The 19,944-nt window shown below is 53.0% G+C and overlaps 5 protein-coding genes across 5 annotated transcripts; 2 read left to right on the forward strand and 3 right to left on the reverse strand.

The window, feature by feature from the left end:
- Positions 1 to 148: 148 nt before the first annotated feature.
- Positions 149 to 1,794, reverse strand: HMPREF1541_03026 (uncharacterized protein; the record flags this gene model as incomplete). Its single annotated transcript, XM_008717378.1, has 3 exons — positions 149 to 1,473; positions 1,521 to 1,671; positions 1,720 to 1,794. 3 exons carry the CDS (start codon positions 1,792 to 1,794, stop codon positions 149 to 151), a joined length of 1,551 nt encoding a protein of 516 aa, XP_008715600.1.
- An 811-nt stretch (positions 1,795 to 2,605) lies between these two features.
- HMPREF1541_03027 (uncharacterized protein) lies at positions 2,606 to 7,426 on the forward strand (the record flags this gene model as incomplete). Its single annotated transcript, XM_008717379.1, has 1 exon — positions 2,606 to 7,426. One exon carries the CDS (start codon positions 2,606 to 2,608, stop codon positions 7,424 to 7,426), a length of 4,821 nt encoding a protein of 1,606 aa, XP_008715601.1.
- Positions 7,427 to 8,578: 1,152 nt separating this feature from the next.
- HMPREF1541_03028 (uncharacterized protein) lies at positions 8,579 to 15,016 on the forward strand (the record flags this gene model as incomplete). Its single annotated transcript, XM_008717380.1, has 2 exons — positions 8,579 to 13,949; positions 13,998 to 15,016. 2 exons carry the CDS (start codon positions 8,579 to 8,581, stop codon positions 15,014 to 15,016), a joined length of 6,390 nt encoding a protein of 2,129 aa, XP_008715602.1.
- A 344-nt stretch (positions 15,017 to 15,360) lies between these two features.
- Positions 15,361 to 16,601, reverse strand: HMPREF1541_03029 (branched-chain amino acid aminotransferase; the record flags this gene model as incomplete). Its single annotated transcript, XM_008717381.1, has 2 exons — positions 15,361 to 15,632; positions 15,707 to 16,601. The coding sequence occupies 2 exons, from the start codon at positions 16,599 to 16,601 to the stop codon at positions 15,361 to 15,363; spliced, it is 1,167 nt and encodes a 388-aa protein (XP_008715603.1).
- A 1,817-nt stretch (positions 16,602 to 18,418) lies between these two features.
- Positions 18,419 to 19,855, reverse strand: HMPREF1541_03030 (uncharacterized protein; the record flags this gene model as incomplete). The annotated part of the gene is made up of 2 exons (XM_008717382.1): positions 18,419 to 19,287; positions 19,336 to 19,855. The coding sequence occupies 2 exons, from the start codon at positions 19,853 to 19,855 to the stop codon at positions 18,419 to 18,421; spliced, it is 1,389 nt and encodes a 462-aa protein (XP_008715604.1).
- Positions 19,856 to 19,944: the final 89 nt, after the last annotated feature.

Here is a 19,944-nt window from a genome sequence, read left to right on the forward strand (position 1 = left end):
AGCCCTGGTCGGAGCTCCGTCACTACCTTAGGGAGCTGCATCCGTGGTCTGGTCCGTACAGGAGAATTGAGGATATCTCGGGGCTTGAACTTCAGGAATGGTCCCCTAGCTTCGTGTTAGATTGGCTCGTCCGGAGGTAAGTCTTGACTTACGTTTTGCTTGCAGTGATATGGTCCTGAACCGCGAACTCGCCTTCAAAGCCCCAGCCCTTGAGAGCGTGTTGTCCTTCGGCGTGCTGAAAGTCCAAGGTGTGGATTGCGTATGCAACCGCCAGACTAAGCTCCATCATGGCCATGCCTTTGCCAACACAGCTTCTGGTACCGACACTGAATGGACAGAACGCTGAACGAGCTTTCTCGACGTTTTCCTTTGTGTTGCCCGATTCGCCCTCCAGCCAGCGTTCTGGTCTGTACTCGAAAGGAGCAGGGAAGTATTCGGCATTGTGGTGAATGCCGTAGATTGGCACGCCCACCTGCACTCCTGCAGGGAGTCTTTGACCATCAACCGTGGCGCCGCCCTCTTGTGCTTCTCGAAACAATGATGATCCAGCCGGCGGCGTCATCCGCATGGCCTCATCGATGCAGGCCCGGAGATACAGAAGCTTGTTCAAGGTCGGGCCTGTCCTAATATCGTCTTCATGCTCGAATGCAGACCGCACCTCGTCCTTGAGTCGCCTATACGCTCGGGGTGTGCTTGCGAGGTAGAAGAAGATCGCTGCCAAAGCTGTCGATGAAGTATCAGCCCCAGCCACACATAGCGTCGTGCTTTCGGCAAGAATTTCCTTAGCCGATAACTTGTCGCCTGTCACGGGATCAGACGATGCCTTGAGAACAGACACTACAGTCCGCGCCTGGGGGGCGCATTCTGGCTTCATAACCCGGTCGACAAGTCCCCCGACAAAGCGTAAAAACTGATTGCGTGCCCCAATAGCCTTGGGAAACATCCATCGATCGATGCGACCAACTTGGCGGATAATTGGAGCTTGAAGAAGCACGCTTACGCGCACGTTGGATTCCTCGATCGCTATTGGGATATTTCGGTTGGCTCCCGAGCCAAGGAGATTGTATTGAACTCCGAAGATTGTATCACCCATGATATCGAAAGTGAGCCAATTGAACCAGTTGGACATGTTGCGCGACTGAGACCACGGCTCTCTCACTGTCGGGCTTGCGGGATATTCGAGACCTAGCGAGCGCTCGTCCGTATCAGCGACCTCACCGAAGCACTTTTTGATATGCGCCATGAGCGTGGGCTCATGTTCACGAAGCGCGACATCCGATAACCCTTGTGAGATGATCCGGCGCCGGCGAGCATGCTCTTTCTTATTGATCATCGTAAAGGTATTGGCGGCGCCGTGCCGGAGAACACGATAATTGTTGCTCTTCTGAAAATTTTTGGACCCCGAGTATATATCCTTTAGGGCCGCAGTATTGTTGACATTGAGCTTGTCGGGCGCATAACGAACATATGGCCCTGTCATGGCGGTCAGCATCGTCCCCCACAGAGCTTCTGCGACATACCATAACGCTCATGTTGTCTCCACATGTCGACGTGGATATCGCCGATCCAGGCATGATATGCAGCATAAAGGTCTGTTACCTTTGCCAGGAATGGACCTGGATATTTCGACAGTGGATGGAAATGTATGCGATGGACAATGATGCCAGCGATCTACCAGGTTTAGTCGACGCTACCAATGATTCGGGTGCAATCTCGTACCAGCAAAATGCCAAACACCGCCGACAATGTCGCTAGCCTCACCGTGCTGTGCAATGCGAAAACGAGGAATCCCATGGTGAAGTTGTCTGCTCAGTGGAAAAAGCAAGAAGGCCGAGAGCCCAGAACTTCAGAATCGGGAACAAGACTCCGCAGATCTATGTGATACTTGTTCGGACCGCCGATGCGCAGTTCTACTGTACCCCATATACAACGCGGTTCCCACTACATTCGAAGCCGTTGTGTCTGACAGTTGTTGATCTATTTTCGCAAATGCAGCTCAGCAGCTGAGGCGCAGGCTTGCTGATGAGCCTCAACATGGAGCACCACCTGTACACGGCGCGGGCTGTGTTCCGTTATCCGTCACCGCATTCATGTCGGACGGTCGCCTATGCGCTTGTGGGGCGATTATGAGATGCATGAGAAATCATATTGAAAATAGCATCTGGTTGGGAGTACTTGGTGATTTTACCGATCTTGGCCTAGTGGTAATTCAATGAATACCTGACCACTAGCCCGGTATTGTACGAATACACATTCCACTGTCAAATTCCAGGCCCCCAAGGTGTCACAGCTCGGCTGCCAAACACAGACACATGGCCCCATGTCAGCGAATGTAATGGCCCCTGCTCGTGAAAGGACTTGGCCCTGGTCGCCATCAGCCTCGGCCGCAGACCCTGAAATCTGTGAGAGTCTAGCGATCGGCAAGGCACGAATCTACGATCAGGCTTTACCAGCACTACATTGCTCCTGACACCTCGCAATACCCCTGTGGTGAACAGCTCACAGCGCATCTTGATCCATACCTCTGACACTTGAACACAGCGACATTGTCGAGCATTGTGTCGAGCCGCCATCTATCGCATGCTTCTGAATAGACCAAAGTAAGATGCAGGCACTTCAGCCGGCGTCCGAGGATGGCTCGGTTAGCCCGCGAGAGAATGAAGTCGCGCGGACAGTGCTCATCGAGCTTCTGGCGCATCAGTTCTGCTTCCCGGTGCGATGGATCGAAACGCAGGATCTGCTATTGGGATCCCACAACACTGAGCGACTCGTCGAATTCGGACCGGGCAATACACTAGTCAACATGGCCAAGCGAACAATTGCATTGAAATACGCACCAAGAGACACGGCCCAAAATATTTCACGGCAACTCTTGAACTTCCAGCAAAATCTCGACAAGATCTCCTACGATCAGAAATTTGTTACTCCACCTGTGATCGAGCGACAACAAGACTCGGTCAAGAAGTCTGATCCTTCGGCAGAATCGATCAAGAACACAGCTCCTCCTCCGGATCCAGCCTCGACATCTACCCCTCCACCTCCAACTCCCGATTCCGCTCCATCACCAGCAGCCGTTGAAGACCAGCCGGTCAGCGTAATTGAGATCGTGTCTACTATCATTGCAGTTGGCTTGAAGAAACCGCTGGATGGGTTTCAAATGAGCAAGTCGATCAAGGCTTTGTCCGGCGGACGATCAACGCTACAGAATGAAATCATCGGTGACCTCTCAGCTGAATTCGATGCAATTCCTGAAGCTGCTGAGGATCTACCCTTGGAAACGCTATGCTCTACAATTCAGAGTACTTTCAATGGAAAGCTTGGCAAGAAAAGCTCATCGCTCATAGACAAACTGATTTCACAGAAATCACCTGGCACATTTCAGAACGCCGGTATTCGTAAATATCTCAAACAGCGATGGGGTCTCGAGACAGGTCGTCAGGACAGTATTCTCCTTTGGGCTGTGACTTCGCAACCGGACTTTCGACTGAAGAACGAGGAAGAGGCGAAGATTTTCTTGGACAGCGTTGTCCAAATTTACATCAGCAAGACTGGGCTAGTCATCGGCGAGACACCAAACTCTGGTGGTGCTTCAGGAACACAGCCAGCTGTCAGTGCGGAGGCACTAGAATTCTTAGAAAGTCGACAGAAAACTGCGTGGGAAGAGCAGCTCGGAGTCTATGCTCGATTACTGGGAATGGACCTGCAGGCCTCGGAACCGGCCCACGCAGCGCTTCGTAAACGTATAGCCGAGCTTGAATCTCAGCTTGATGACTGGAACAGCGAGCATGGCGAGTTTTACTCTTCGGGTATCCATCCTCTGTTTACGCCGCTCAAGGCTCGAGTCTATGATTCCTGGTGGAACTGGGCCCTGCAAGATCTGCTCGCTCTTGTGGCTGTTGCAACCCGATCAGATGCGAAATCAACAGAGGTTCTCAGGCTGCAACGGAATTTGGTCAACAGGTCCCATCCACGTCTCATAAAGGCTGTGGAGTATATGGCATCCACCACGTCCGACACGACCGTCCGCTCACTTTTGCAGAATCTGGTCGCTGAGTGCCAAGCATTTGTGAGCAAAGGGGCGATGGTATACCGAGATAGGGTATCGAGAGCTCCAGTGACGACAGTAGACAAGACTGGCAAAATCATTTACAGAGAGCGTGTGCGACCTACAGAAGCCGGATCTATCAACGACGACAACCTCCTGAGACTTGGCCGTAAAGGCACAAACGGTTGGCAGTACTCCGACGACCTATCACTACATCTGCATCAGAGCTTATCAGAAGCCATAAATGAAGGCTATTGCTTCAATGAGCGGAACATCCTGGTCACGGGCGCTGGTGCCGGCTCCATTGGGTGTGAGCTCGTTGCTAAGCTTCTCGCCGCAGGAGCCAATGTTGTCGTCACCAGCAGCTCCTACTCGCCAAAAGTCACTCGATTCTATCAAAGTCTCTACGCAGAACATGGTGGTAGAGGTTCTCGGCTGATCCTCGTCCCATTCAACCAAGCCAGTGTTCGGGATATTCAAGCCCTAGTCAAATACATCTACGAAAAAGAAGGCCTTGGCATGGATCTCGACTATATAATCCCCTTTGCGGCCATATCGGAGAATGGGCGAAACCTAAACAACATCGACTCGCGATCAGAGCTCGCACACAGAGTCATGCTCACAAATACAATGCGCCTGCTCGGCGAAGTCAAACAACAGAAAGAAACCCGAGGCATCTTGACTCGGCCAGCACAAGTCATTCTCCCACTTTCCCCCAACCATGGAAGCTTTGGCAGTGACGGTCTATATGCAGAGTCCAAGCTTGGATTGGAGTCTTTGTTCGAGAAGTTCAACTCAGAAGATTGGGCTGAGTATCTGCTAGTATGTGGCGCACTCATCGGATGGACGCGAGGTACAGCCCTGATGTCCGACAACGACATTGTGTCTGAAGACATCGAGAAACTCGGTATGCGCACGTTCTCACAAAGTGAGATGGCATTCAACATTCTAGCACTTATGAGCCCGTCAGTCCTTCCCTTGTGTACGGACGAACCACTTGTGGCGGATTTGAGTGGTGGCATGGGTGGGATCCCGAATCTGAAGGACGTCACTACCAAGATCCGAACGTCGATCACTCAGCTCGGGGAAGAACGACGAGCAATTGCACGAGAGGCAATCTTCGACAGCCCTGCTATGAATATCGAACAAGAGCCGGAAACACAGGCCAACCTAGAATTCAGCTTTGCGTCACTACCTGATTGGGACACCGAAGTCCAGCCGCTCGCTCAGTCGCTTGAAGGCATGGTTGATCTTGATCGCGTTGTAGTCGTTTCTGGATACGCTGAGGTTGGCCCGTGGGGTAACTCACGCATCCGCTGGGACATGGAGCTCCATGGCCAGCTGTCATTGGAGTCAATCATAGAATTGGCGTGGACTATGGGTCTCATCAAAGCTCACTCTGGAATTGTTGATGGCCAGCCGTTCTCTGGATGGCTAGACAAGGAAACTGGAAAGCCAATTGCAGATCAGTCGATCAAAGAGAAGTACGAGAAGTTCATGCTCGAACATGCTGGCATACGTTACATGGAGCCCAAAAAAGGCTCACAACTTTGGGACGGCCAGGAGGCGCTCCATGAAATCGAGATTTCCAAGGATCATGAACCTTTCGAAGTCAGCAGAGAAGCTGCGTTTCATCTCAAGAAGGCGCATGGGGAATTCATTCACGCAACAGACAATGAAGAGACAGGCCAAGTCCGCATTGTGCTCAGGAAGGGCGCCAAGATCATGATACCTAAACTTCTGGATACGCAGCATACTGTGGCCGGACAGGTTCCCACAGGCTGGGAGCCCAGCACCTTTGGGATACCAGAAGAAGTGGTAACGCAAGTAGATCCGGTGGTGCTCTACGCCTTGGTCGCTGCTGCTGAAGCATTTCAATGCGCTGGAATTCTCGATCCGTATGAGTTTTACAAGCACCTCCACGTCAGTGACGTCGCCAATTGTGTCGGCTCTGGTTTCGGTGGTGTTACTAGCATTCGAAAAATGTTTAAAGGTCGATACCAGGACAAGGAAGCAGCCAACGACATTCTGGCAGAATCGTTCATCAGTTCAGGCAGCGCATGGATCAACATGCTCTTGCTTTCGGCTGCTGGCGCCAACAAAACGCCTGTGGGTGCCTGTGCAACTGCTCTCGAATCTCTTGATACAGCCTACGATCTGATACAGGCTGGAAAAGCGAAGGTGTGCCTGGTTGGTGGCTTCGACGACATGCTAAAAGACATCTCGGAAGAGTTCGCAAACTTGAAAGCCACAATCAATGCCGACGAAGATGCCGAAAGAGGTCGAGAGCCACGGGAGATGAGCCGTCCCGCAACTTCGACACGAAAGGGGTTCGTTGAGTCTGAAGGTGCAGGTGTACAGATTGTCACCTCTGCGACTGTGGCTCTAGAGATGGGGCTTCCGATCTACGGTGTTGTCGCACTGACACGTACAGCCATGGACAAAGCAGGCCGGTCTATTCCTGCTCCTGGTCGAGGCATTCTTGGCTCAGCTATTCAGAAGCTGGGCAAGTATGACTCGCCATTAATGAACGCTGCCTACCGTAAGCGAGCACTAGACCACAGGAGACAGCAGGCTGTGGATATGCGTGAGCTGCAACTTTCTTACCTGGAGGAAGAAATCACAAGCTTGAGGGAGCAGGATCCTTCTGCTGATGTTGAAGGCTACCGGCAACAGCGGATCAACAGCATTGAACTTGATGCCAAGCGCGATCTTAAGGACGCTCTCAATCAATATGGCAACAATTTCTGGACCCATGATAGTCGCATAGCGCCTATCCGAGGCGCATTGGCGGTCTGGGGCTTGACTATCGATGACATCGACGTCGTATCCTTCCATGGCACGTCTACACGCGCGAACGAGAAGAACGAGGCTGCAGTCATCAACGAGCAATTCAAGCACCTCGGCCGGAGAAAAGGCAATCTAGTGCCTGGCATGTTTCAAAAATCTATCACTGGCCATCCCAAAGGCCCGGCTGGTGCATGGATGCTCAATGGTTGCCTCCAAGCCATGCATGCTGGCCAGATCCCCGGCAATCGCAATGCTGACAATATCGAAGACGTCCTTGAGCAGTTCGAGTATCTGGTGTTCCCGAACAAGTCGATCCCGAAGCCAGAAATAAAGGCATTCATTACCGAGTCCTTCGGCTTCGGGCAAAAGGGCGCTATGGCGATCGGGGTGAATCCCAAGTATCTTTACGCTACGATGAAGCAGGAGGACTTCTTGGCCTACAAGGAGAAGCTGAGGCTGCGGGAGAGGAAAGCGAGCAGGAATTTCCACGAAGGACTGTCGAATAACACGGTCTTCCAAGCAAAGGAGAGCCCGCCTTGGGCTGCCAGCGAGGAGATGAAGATCCTACTGGATCCAGATGCCAGGTTTTGATCTGTGGTGCAAACGGGGCGTCGTCGGTGCTGGGATGTTGCATGGAGGGGTTGGGCTGCATCTCTATTTATATTCGCGAATGAGCGTTCTCTACCAACTTGCCCAACTTTGGGGAGTCTTTACTGTCCTCCTCATCCTGCCACCCGGCTTCATACAGTTGCAGAGCGTATTAGCAGTGGAAGATTCTGTAACTACATTCTTGGATAGTTTGAGAGAATTGAGTACGAGGTGAAAATTGGCATCAGATGCGTGATCGTCCCCACACCTGTCGCCTAGGGTTCCTCTCTAGGCACGACACCCAAGGCATTGTCGCCCAGCCAAGATCTGCTCTCAGGCCTGCATTTCGCTCGCCCCAAATTTAATTCGTGCAGTTGCTTCTGCGTGTTGCAGGACGCCGAGCAGAGTCCCTCGTTCAGGGGACACATAGTTGACACCGGTTGGACGGCGGTCGCCTGAGCGAGGCAAGGAATCATGTTTGATCTTATTTCTGGAGCATTTATTCTGGACTTAATGGCTAATCGCTGCTTGCAGATGGTTCGCTTCAGGCAACATGCCTGTTGCGTATGTGATCTTCTGGTCGGCTACAATGGGCGGTGGAACACTAGCGGGCGCCTGTGGCTCGTCAGGGCAGGACAAGGCATATGACAAAGCTGCTATTATTTTTGGCCAGCAGGCCAGGCCACCTTTGGCTGCCAGTTTACCTGCTGTCCAGATCTGGTACTCCGGCTCGTGCCACGTCGCTTACAAGGGCATCATACGGCGGGCCTGAAAGCTTCTCTGTATTTACTAGCGGTAAGCAAAACATACGGTATCGAAATACAGAAGTTACATGCGTCTCCACCTACGAGTAGCACAGTATCAGCCGGGGCCAACTGGTCAGCACTCTCCACCCGAAGGGGCGATGGTTCCGTCAACTTCTTACAGCTGTCACTAGCGGCAGGACAATGCTCCATGGCAGAGGTTTGCCTGTCTTGTACGCCGCGACACGATCTCAGAAGCCGCTGCTCTCCACCGTACAGGTCGGCATCGGGTGCTGGCATTACTCACGCGGAATTTGACAGGTGCTCAAAGCGTTCTATCGAAGCAGACGACACACCTCTCGTCGGTAGTTGCGCAACAACAGTCTTTTGGTAGATCCCACACCTCGCAAACATGACAAGCGGATCGGATCATACAGACGCCTCTTCTCATTCATTCAGCATCATACAGACGCCAGAAGTCCCTCGTTTAATAGACCTCACTCACGGGTCTCTCGTATACCAGTGGAGCATTCCAGGATCGCAACATGGCGGGCTCACGAGATCGCGGGACCATTTCCTAGCATCGTTGTCGGCCAGCGAGGATGAGACGCCCTTGTCGGCTCCAGAACTCGTTGCCAGATTCATTCTGTATCTGATCCAGCATAATGAACTGTGGGATGAAGCGACCTCAACAGCGCGCATAGAGAGTATCGAACTCTTGTTTCGCAAATTCGAGACCGACTTTCTCCGGGGCAAGGACATTCACACTTTCGTTGCTAAACTTCCCGGCAAGCCCAGCCAGCGCCAGACTGTACTACAAGCCTACATGGCTGCTCTCGCGTCTTCGAGCATTTCGAGCTCACAGGTCAGGCACGAAGCTGCTTTGTTCTCCCAGGCCAATGATCGACAAACCAACACTTACGCCATATTCGGTGGTCAAGGCAACACGACGGACTATTTCTCAGAGCTTCTAAGCCTCTACGCAACCTATACTCATCAAGTTGAGCCCTTGATAGTAACTGCTACTCAGACGTTCCATGAACTTCTACATGATGCATCAGTGACCTGTTTACGCCAATTCCATCAAGGACTCGATATCTTACAATGGCTACTACGGCCTGAAACTATGCCAGAGCCAGAGTACCTGCTCTCAGCTCCAGTCAGCTTCCCCATTATTGGCCTTGTGCAGTTCGCCAACTATGCAGTTCTGTGTCGATGTTTGGACAAGACACCAGGTGAGATCACCGAGCACTTTCTTGGCTTGGCAGGTCATAGTCAAGGGGTTATTGTGGCAGCAACCCTAGCCACAGTCTCAGATTGGGAGAGCTTCGACATAGCACTGGCAATGTCTCTCAGATTGCTATTTCACGTTGGTTCAGCGGCCCAGGAAGCTACGCCGCAAGTGAGCGTACCGTCATTGATATCGACAGAGACAATGAAGCATGGCGAAGGCTTCCCTACTCCCATGTTGAATGTTTCAGGCTGCAGTCGTACGCAGCTTGAGTGGTATCTGAAAGGCATCAACGACTATCTCGAACCTCATCAGCGTGTCTGGATAGGCTTGATCAATTCTCAGAGCAATTTCGTCGTCTCGGGTCCCATGCTCTCGCTATGTGCCCTGACTTCCAATCTAAGACAGGTCAAGGCTGCGCCAGGCGCTGACCAGGGCAAAGTCGCCTACTCTATGCGGAAACCAGAGTTCTCGCTTCGATTCCTGCCCATTTCAGCACCATTCCATTCAGTGCATCTAGAAAGTGCAGTCTTCACCGCGTTACAAGCTCTGAGCCAGGTTCATATAGATGCCGGAGACCTGCAGGTTCCCGTTTATCACAGCCATACCGGTGAAGATCTCCGCAAGAAGGGCTCTGGAGATGTTGTGCCAGACTTGGTGAGAATGATACTCTGCGAGCTGGATGACTGGACATCATCAACCAAATTCCCAGATGCTACACATGTATTGGATTTCGGTCCAGGTGGCATTTCTGGAGTCGGCGCCCTACTGCACCGGAACAAGGAAGGTACTGGTTTGAGATTGATCATAATGGGTCAAGCAGAAGGCACGTCAACCGAATTCGGATACCGTTATGAAGCTTTCCAGAGCGCACCGGTCTTTGGAGACAACTGGTCCCAACTCTACTCTCCCAAGCTCATTCAGAGCAAGACTGGAGTCAAGATCGACAACAAGATGACGCGTTTGCTCAGCCTCCCACCATTGATGGTCGCGGGAATGACCCCAACCACGGTTTCGTGGGAGTTCGTGAGTGCCATCATCAACGCTGGCTATCATACCGAGTTGGCAGGAGGAGGCTTGCATAACGCTCAACAGATGACCAGCGCCATCAAAAACTTAGTGAAGTCTATTCCTGCAGGACATGGCATTTGCATCAACGTCATCTATGCCAGCCCGAAGCAAGTCCGTTGGCAGGTTCCATTGATCCAGAAGCTTCGATCAGAAGGTGTACCCATTGACGGTCTGACTTTTGGTGCCGGCGTGCCTTCCGTAGAGGTTGCCAAAGAATACGTGGAGCTGGGGCTACGATACCTCTCCTTCAAGCCTGGATCTGCGTTTGCCATCAACCAGGTCATTGCTATCGCAAGGACGAATAAATCCTATCCCATACTTCTTCAGTGGACTGGCGGCCGCGGCGGAGGGCATCACTCATATGAAGATTTCCATGATCCAATCTTGAAGCTCTATGGTCGGATACGACGCTGCCCTAACATCGTCTTGTTGGCTGGCAGTGGCTTCGGCGGAGCAGAAGATACCTACCAATACCTTACAGGCTCTTGGTCGTTGCCTTTGGGGTACCCGCCCATGCCATTTGACGGTGTGCTTTTCGGTAGTCGCATGATGGTTGCCAAAGAAGCTAAGACCAGTCGGGGAGCGAAAGAGGCCATCGTGGCTGCACCTGGAGTCGAAGACCAGGCTTCATGGGAGCAGAGCTACAACAAACCAACCGGTGGTATCATCAATGTGAGGAGTGAGATGGGCGAGCCAATACACAAGATCGCTACAAGAGGTGTGCTGTTATGGAGGGAGATGGACGAGAAGATCTTCAGCATATCAGACAAGCCGAAGAGACTCGAAAAGCTGCGCAGCATGAAGTCCTACATCATCCAAAGATTGAACGACGACTTCCAAAAAGTCTGGTTCGGTCGCGACAGCCAGGGCAACGTGGTCGATCTGGAAGACATGACCTACGCAGAAGTATTGCGTCGTCTGATCGAGCTTCTCTACGTGGAGAAAAAATCAAGATGGGTAGACCCGAGCTACATGAGACTCACAGCGGACTTTGTGCGACGTATGTTTGCTCGTCTCTTGACATCTATGCCCCGATTCGAGACAAATTTTGGCCTGCAGACTCCGCTGCTGGCAGTTCCAAACATCCTGTCACATTGTCCTCAGGCGGAGAAGCAGATTATCAGCTACAACGACGCGCGCTATTTTGTGCTGTTATGCAAGCGACAGGGTCAAAAGCCGCCGACCTTCATTCCTGACCTTGATGACGACTTCGAGGTCTGGTTCAAGAAAGACTCCCTGTGGCAATCTGAGGATCTAGCAGCAGTTGTTGGCGAGGATGCTGGTCGAACTTGCATCTTGCAGGGTCCTGTGGCTGCCAGGTATTCGACACGCATCGATGAGCCAATAGCCCACATTCTGAACAACATCAACCAAGGACACATTTCGAAAATACTCGAGAGCCAGTATGCTGGAGATGTGGGCAGGGTTCCTGCTACCGGACTCACGACACCTGAGCCCACTTCATCTTTGAAGACGCCTGCCCATTGTTTCATTAGTCACGAAGGCCAAAAGGCACATTACCGAATCGCCAGCTCGATCGAAGACGATCAGTTGCCCGAAACCAGTCACTGGCTCCGACTACTAGCCGGTCGTCCAGGCACTTGGTTGCACTCGCTGTTGCTGTCAGAAGACATAACACAGGGCTCAAAAGTTGTTGCCAATCCCATAAGACGAGTGCTCTCTCCAACTCAGGGTATGCACGTCGAAGTCACCGAAGCCAGCAACCCTGAAGACTTGGCTGTTGCAATCCTCGAGTCCAATAATGACAGCTCTCTTTCGCCTACCACCAAATACTCTACGGTAATCAGCAAGGATAAAGATATCCTCGTCACCTTCTACACCGATGAAAGCGTAGAGAGGGTCAGTCTTCCGCTCACGTTCAAGTTTACATATCATCCGGATATGGTCATGCACCCGATACATGAACTTATGGCCGAACGTAACGACAGGTTGAGGAAATTCTACTACCGTCTTTGGTTCGGGACTGGCCAGCAAGAACGTCCCGTCTCCCCACAAGGACTTCGTAAACTTCAGCGGCGACCAACTCGGCCTTTTGACACATCGTTTCCAGCAACAGTGTCTCCAACGAAAAAGCCGCCAAAGGCAATGTCGCTCGTCACTGGTGGCGCTTTGAAATCGCTCAAGACTGAGCTCGAAACTCCGCTCGACTTGCAGGGGGCGTCCTTCAACACTGAGTCGCCGACGAACTTGGTCTTTAAAGGTCGCGAGCTTACGGTTTCCTCCCCATCGATACAGGATTTCTCGGATAGCATCGAGCAGTCGCACCAAGCGATCTCTGCACGATCTGATAAGAGTATGGCATCATTGGACTTTGCCATCGTTGTGGGATGGGAAGCTATGATGAAGGCGATCTTTCCCAGCGCTATCGACGGTGAATTCCTGAACCTGGTACACCTGTCTAATAAGTTTCGTATCTTGAACGACAGCACACCTTTGTCAAGTCTAGATCAGATCAACAGCAACGCTGAGATTCTAGCAATTCGAAACGAGCCCGCAGGTCGTGTGGTCGAAGTTGGTGCAATCATTGAGCGAGATGGTAGTCCTGTATTGGAACTTGTCTCGGAGTTCCTGTTCCGAGGAACTTACACAGACTACAGCGTCTGCTTCGAGAAGAAGTCCGAGCCCAAGATGCTCGTCAAGTTGGACTCTGCTCCCAAGATTGCGGTCTTGAAGAGCAAGAACTGGATCAGTTTGAAAGTACCTGAAGCAGACCTGCTTGGCCTCACAGTCATATTCGAGCTCAAGAGCCTCAACAGACTGGAGGCTGATTCGGCTTTCCGCAGTGTGCAAACATTCGGTCAGGTCTATTTTGAGGACGTTGTCACCAAGACTCGTAACGTTGTTGCTACGGTGCATTACCAGTCCGGCAAGTCTGCAAGCAATCCTGTCACGGAGTATCTGAAGCGGCAAGGTTCAGGCGCTGAAACTTTTCACCATCAAGAGAACGCCCAACCCCTCGGAGAGTCTGACTGGTTGCGTATCACGACTCCAGCCACGAATCAGGCCTATGCTCGGGCTTCTGGTGACTACAATCCCATCCATGTCTCCAGACCCTTTGCGAAGTATGCCAACCTGCCAGGTACCATTACTCATGGCATGTACACTAGTGCAGCGGTGCGACAACTCGTCGAGAAAGCGGCAGGCTCGAATGAAAGTGTCAGGATGCGATCATACAAGGCCTCCTTTACGAGTATGGTGCTACCTGGGGATACCCTCGAGGTTCAAGTCAGTCACGTGGCGATGAAGGAAGGATTGCGCGTCCTGTCTTTCCAAGCTGTTAACGTTGCCACGGGTGACAAGGTTCTGGTTGGCGAGGCCGAGGTCGACCAGCCACTGACCACCTACATCTTCACTGGTCAAGGTAGTCAGAAGCCAGAGATGGGCATGGATCTTTATGCCACGTCTGAGGTTGCCAAAGCTGTGTGGGATGAGGCTGATCGGTTTTACTCACAGACATATGGTAAGTTGCAACCACCTTTGTACTCACTCAGATATCTAACCCGAACAGGTTTCTTGATCAGTGAGATTGTCAAGCACAACCCCAAAGTCTTGACCGTCTACTTTGGTGGCCGCAGAGGAGCCAAAATTCGACAAAGCTACATGGAGATGACTGTCGAGTCCAATGGCAAGCCCGAGAAATTCTTCGAATCAATCAACAAAAAGACCACCAAGTACACTTTTACGCACAACGCTGGTCTGCTCTTCAGCACTGAATTCGCCCAGCCCGCACTGACAGTCATGGAACGCGCCCAATACCTACACCTCAAGAGCAAAGGCATCGTTTCGCCCAACGCCCTTTTCGCTGGCCACTCCCTGGGCGAGTACACTGCACTCAGCAGCATCGGCGAGATCATGTCGTTCGAGAAACTGCTCTCCGTCGTCTTCTACCGCGGACTCACCATGCAATCGGCCGTGAACCGCGACGCCTCTGGCCGCTCTCGTTTCTCCATGATGGCCGTGAACCCGTCGCGCATCAGCAAGATGATGAGCACGCAGGACCTGCAGGACCTAATCACCAAGATCGCCACCGCTCTTGAGGGCGACCTCCTCGAGATCGTCAACTACAATGTCGCCACACAGCAGTACGTCGTGGCTGGCACCCTCGCTACCCTCGACTGCCTCGCCGCCGTCTGCAACCACATGGCCGCCAACGCCAAGGACTTCCACCCTAGCAACACGGCTGCTGCCACAAATCTCGACAACGCTGTAACGACCGCCGCGGCCAAGACGGAGCTGAAGCCTTTTCCCATTCCTCTCAAGCGCGGCGTCGCGACCGTGCCCCTCGAAGGCATCGACGTGCCATTCCACAGTAGTTTTCTCTTGCCGAAGATGCCGGCATTCCGCAGGGTGCTGGAGCGGTATATCACTCGTGAGGCGATCGATGCACGGCTGCTGAAGGGGAAGTATGTCAGTAATGTGACGGGTAAGGCGTTTGATACGAGCTATGAGGCCGTGCAGGAGATGTATGAGACGACCGGGAGTGTGGTGCTCAAGGAGCTGTTGGAGGAGATGGAGGGTTATGCTTGAGCTTCCTCGCTTGTTGAGACTGGAGTTGTGTGTAGGTTACCGGCGTTTCGCATAGCAAATCTGAGACTGTGTACAGCTTGGCTGTTCTGAAGTATGGATGGAATCATAGAATGGAGTCGAGCCGGAACGATGATAATAGTCTATCGAGCGCACCAAATGCGAGCTTCCTTTCAATGGCTTCCTATTGCAGTAGCTCACCTCTACAAAAACCACTGCTTGACGTCAAAAGTGCTCTTTGAACCATATCAGTTTATCATCTATAATCATAACTCATCCACATTTACATAACTTCCCCCTCGCCCAATCCACAGGCGCCACAAAATCCAAGCCCCCCTTTTCACCCCTTAAATCGGGCTCGTGACCATTTCCAACTCCGCCTGGCTTATGCCCCCTCCATTGACCTGCACCGTATCCAAGCGCGGCGGTCCCTTCTTCTTCTCCTCCGGGAAGGGCACCTCATACAGCCAGCCATGGGTGTCCTCGGTCTGCCCTCTGATCGCCTTCGTGATGGCGCCGCTGAGCTCGACGGCGGCTGGGCCCGGCTTGCCCGCCGCACAGTACACGAACTTGTCGCCTGAGCTCTCGCGGACGATGGCGGCGATGGGGAGGACGCTCGCTGTTTCAAACTTTGATAAGTATGTGGATCTCTGTGGTGTGCGCGGGTGCACCCGCTTTGTGGTGAAAACTTACCGGCAGTACCCACGGCCAGGACCTCACTGAAGTCCTTCAGCTCCTCATACTTGACCACCCGCTTCTCAACCTCGTACCCCAACCCCCGCGCAATATCCTGCAAGCTGTCGCTCGTCACGCTCTCAATGACTTGCTTACTATCCGGCACCACCAACACCCCTTTCCCCTCTGACCCCTCCTTCGGCGTCCTCACACCCACGAATCCACTCGTGCTAAACTCCTCCATCTCGCTCATGGTCGCACTATCCAGATGCAACGTGAGATAAAACCCCTTGGCTTTCGCCTCGCGACTATGCTTGATGACCGGCGCGTAATTGCCCCCAATCTTCGCATGCCCCGTGCCGCGCGTCGCCGCGCGATCAAACCCTTCCATGACCAGACAGGGCAGGGGCTGCACCCCGTGGTACGTGGTCGCGGGCTGCACGAAGACCGCAAAGGTGAATTCGGACGGAGGCTCAAGCGCCAGTTGCGGGCCGGAGCCGAAGAGGAGAGGGCGCAGGTACAGCACGGCGGCGGAGTCGGCGGGGCCGACGAACTCGGCGTTGCGCTGCACAGCTTGCGCGATGCAGTCGATGAAGAGGCTCGTGGGGACGGGGGGCAGCGAGACGGTCTCGGCCGAGTGCTGCATGCGGCGGGCGTGGAAGTCCGGGCGGAAGATGGTAATGCGGTTGTCGGGCGTGCGGATCGCTTTGAGACCTTCGTAGGCTTGCATGCCGTAGTTGAGCGCGGGGGAGAGGCCGTGGATGCGCAGGTAGGGGTCTTTGATGAATTGGGGTGCGGACCAGGTGGAGGTCGAGGCCGAGAAGGTGGCTTCGATGTGTCCGTTGACGGTGTCGCGGACGTCGAGGCCCAGGGTCGCCCAATTCACGGTGGGAAGGGGTGGAGGGGGTGCCATCTTCGCGTGTGGTGGATGCGTTGGGGAGGTTTGATGAGGAACTACTGGTAGTATTTGGCGAGTTGGCTGATGTCGTTGGCGTTGTAGCTGTGACGGGTGCTGTTGATGTCGACGCTGTCGTCTCGGACTTTGGAAGCTGTACTTCCGGCGGAGGATGAGCGGTTGTGACTTCTGAAATGCGACGGGGTGTGGTAAGCTTGCGAGATTATGGATGACGTTGCCTTGTCCGATTGCGGTATGGGCAGCAGCAGTGAGAGAAACATCGGGTAAGACGGCTGGTCTCGATGATGGAGCTGCAACTGAGAGTGTGATTTCAGTTCTGGTTTCAGAGCTATCTCTGGACGTGTCAGCGGATATGGGGGCTGACCGATCTGGTTCTCACGTCCAGGCTGCCTGTTGCCCCGTTCTGAAGCCGAAAGTATATACACTGAGTACCACATTCGGACGAAAATAGACTGGGCTTGGTAGTTCGCACCGCCGCTTGATCAACAATCAGGGATCTCAAAGCTGCTTGGCTGGCTTGATGCACGCGTGGCGTGTACGACCCAGGGAATGGGGCGGGGCAGCCTGCAGCGATTATCCCTCCCGAGTTCACTCGAGGCGGTGACGATCGGCAAGGGTGTACAGTGCCACAGCATGTTTCTGGTAGGGCCATGCTCACCAATCTACACAAATTACATCCCGTAGGTATTGGACGGATGAAGCAACGTCAAGTTAACCTAGTGGATGCTAAAGAGAACCCTAGACTGTAATACGGTATCGGGGCTAGTGTAATGGTTTTGGTAGGATTCGTATCATTGAAATGACACACAGACAGTATCAGGCAGTGGAGCGCCCTGTCTGCAGCTGACGCCTCGTCTGGGGGCCTTGAAGTGGAGCTCCCGCCACGGGATACAGTACATGCAATCCCCAGAAGCTACACCTCTCGCCTGCATCTAGCCACGTACGACTCCACCTCTGCAGATTTGGGCTGCAAGCTAGGGTTGTGTTGTCAGCATTGGAGGATCCACGCTTATTTCAGCCTTGGATAAAGGAGCACAAATCTACTCGGTGTTGACACATCGATTCCATACTGCAAACATCAGACCGGTCACTTCTAGGTCCTACAAGTGCTGACATGCGGAGATGATGCTTCAGCTGTCGGTGGTAATCATGGGCATTATCTCGGTCCTTCCTGGCTGTAGAAGTGGTGCCGTAATCTGGTGTGCACGCGACCCCGGCCGGCGTCGTACAGCAGCTCGTGTGAGGCAAGACGCGGTGGACCACCGCTTGGCTAGGCCACCCACCCACCTGTCGGCTAGATAAAGAAACCTGAGGACTGTTGCTGGGGTTGATGTCAGGTGTTATGTCAGCAGGTGGGACGCGAGCGTGGGGTTGGGCATGGAGCACAAAACACTTCGATATCGTGCTACACATGTGAGCGCATGCCTCTGGCGTCGAAGCTCACAATCATTGGTTGTCGATTCGCAAGAGGGCTCAACATAGGCTCAGAATCTCATCTTACATGCAGCGGTCGCAGATTCGTAAGTGACTATGCGATTACATGTCTTGACCTCATTGCTATACTCATAGAACTCCGCCTATACTGTTCGAGGAGAGGTTGGAATTGCTTTTATTGGCGTGATACGAATTGGGTCTAAGCTGCCACGTCAATCTAGCTGGAAACGCCTTGCTCTAATTTTCGACAGTGTAACCATAATGCCATGCATCCGTTACCAAGACCCACGCACTGCTGATGAGTGGATCGTCTAAACATATCGACTGATCATTCCAAATGGTTGTACATGCTGCTCAGGATCGTATCACCAATCAGAATCTTAGCTTTGAGGCCCCAAAAATTCTCTAGGACGGTATGGCTCATACGATGGAGGATTGGCGCTGTCGTCGCGCCCTGCACGCTGAGGAGCAGCAGGCATAGATGGATCGCGGGTCGCTGAAGTGCCTCTCGATGGTGCATCGTAGTAGAATGCGGCTGCTTCGCCCGTCCTTCCACGAGGGTTCGGAGAAGGGTCGCGAGAACGTAGCGCCTTCATCTCTTCGTCAGCTGTGGTGGAGTTCAGGCGCTGGTGCGACCCCTTTCCGTCCTTGCCTTTGCGATGGAAGCAACAGCACAACTTCCGCGACAACCATGAAGGCGGTAGCTTAGCATCTGGCCCGTTCATGTAACGACCTGGATGGATGAGGTTCCAAACCAAGATAGCCAAGAACATCGGCACTGCTTCGAGAGCGTAGAAGTAGCTCTCATTGTGAGGCAGAGGGTTATCTGTGTCCATTCCGCCAGAGAATTCGACGAGTCTGAAGACGATACGGGCTGTGATAAAAGCCAGACAGGCGTATAGCGCATAAGTGATCCACTTCCACCTTGTCCTGCTGGCTGCCAGTCGGCCGTTCTTCTCGGCTCTGATCTGATCGAAGTGGAATTTGATCACTAACCCTAGAAAGAATATGATGAAGGCTTCTTGAAGACCAATGCCGGCCATGTAGATGTCGATACCCTTCTTCTGGGACTCGGGACTGCTTCCAGGACCGGCCATACCGCCTCCAATCAGCTGAATGATGAAGGACAAGACATCGAGTGTGACGAAGACGAAGGCTAGGATGCTTGGCGATATCTTCCATACTTTCTTCGTCGGTGAGAAGAAGTGCACGATCCGCGCGAAGACCATGTAGGCGAACGCATTGACCCCTAGACAACGTTAGTGGCTGCGGAAGCGGATAGTAAAGGAAAACGTACAGATTGGCGCAAGAAGCACCAAGATCTGTGCCAGCGTAGCCAGAGCGTTGCTTTGCTGGTTTTTTGATCCGGCCGCACGAAAGCCATATGAGCCAAACTCCCACAATGAAGCCATGGTAATGACCCAGCAGAAACCTTTCTTATAGAGAATAGCTTGTCCAAGGTGCGCGATGAGAAGTGCCCCGAACAGCACAGCGAAGGCTACAGCCGCGGCGAATGATGGGTAGTAGGCCCAAAGGGCACCACATGTGCCCGGTGGAACATAGCCATTTCTGTCCGGTTCAATCGTTTGAGTACATGTCGATGATGGGAGGTCTAACGAGAGACTGAAAGACTTGATAGAGACTGGTGTGATGCTCACGCCCGTAAATGAAGGTGCAGCAGCCCGCAACTCAAGAGCGGGTGTAGGATCAGGGCCTGGTACCAGTGCCTGGCTGGGAATGGCGGTCTGTGTAGGAAAGGCGGCCGCAAAACCCGAGCTGGTTGCTAGCAGCAAGGCAAAGAATGAACGGAGCTGCATATCTGGCAAACTCGCAAGTAGCACCGAGGTGATGAGTAAGATTGTGAAGACGATGATGTGAGTCCTCTTCTACATCGGAACAGAATGGC

Source organism: Cyphellophora europaea (genome assembly GCF_000365145.1).
Source record: "Cyphellophora europaea CBS 101466 unplaced genomic scaffold supercont1.3, whole genome shotgun sequence".
Classification (NCBI taxonomy): Eukaryota; Fungi; Ascomycota; class Eurotiomycetes; order Chaetothyriales; family Cyphellophoraceae; genus Cyphellophora; species Cyphellophora europaea.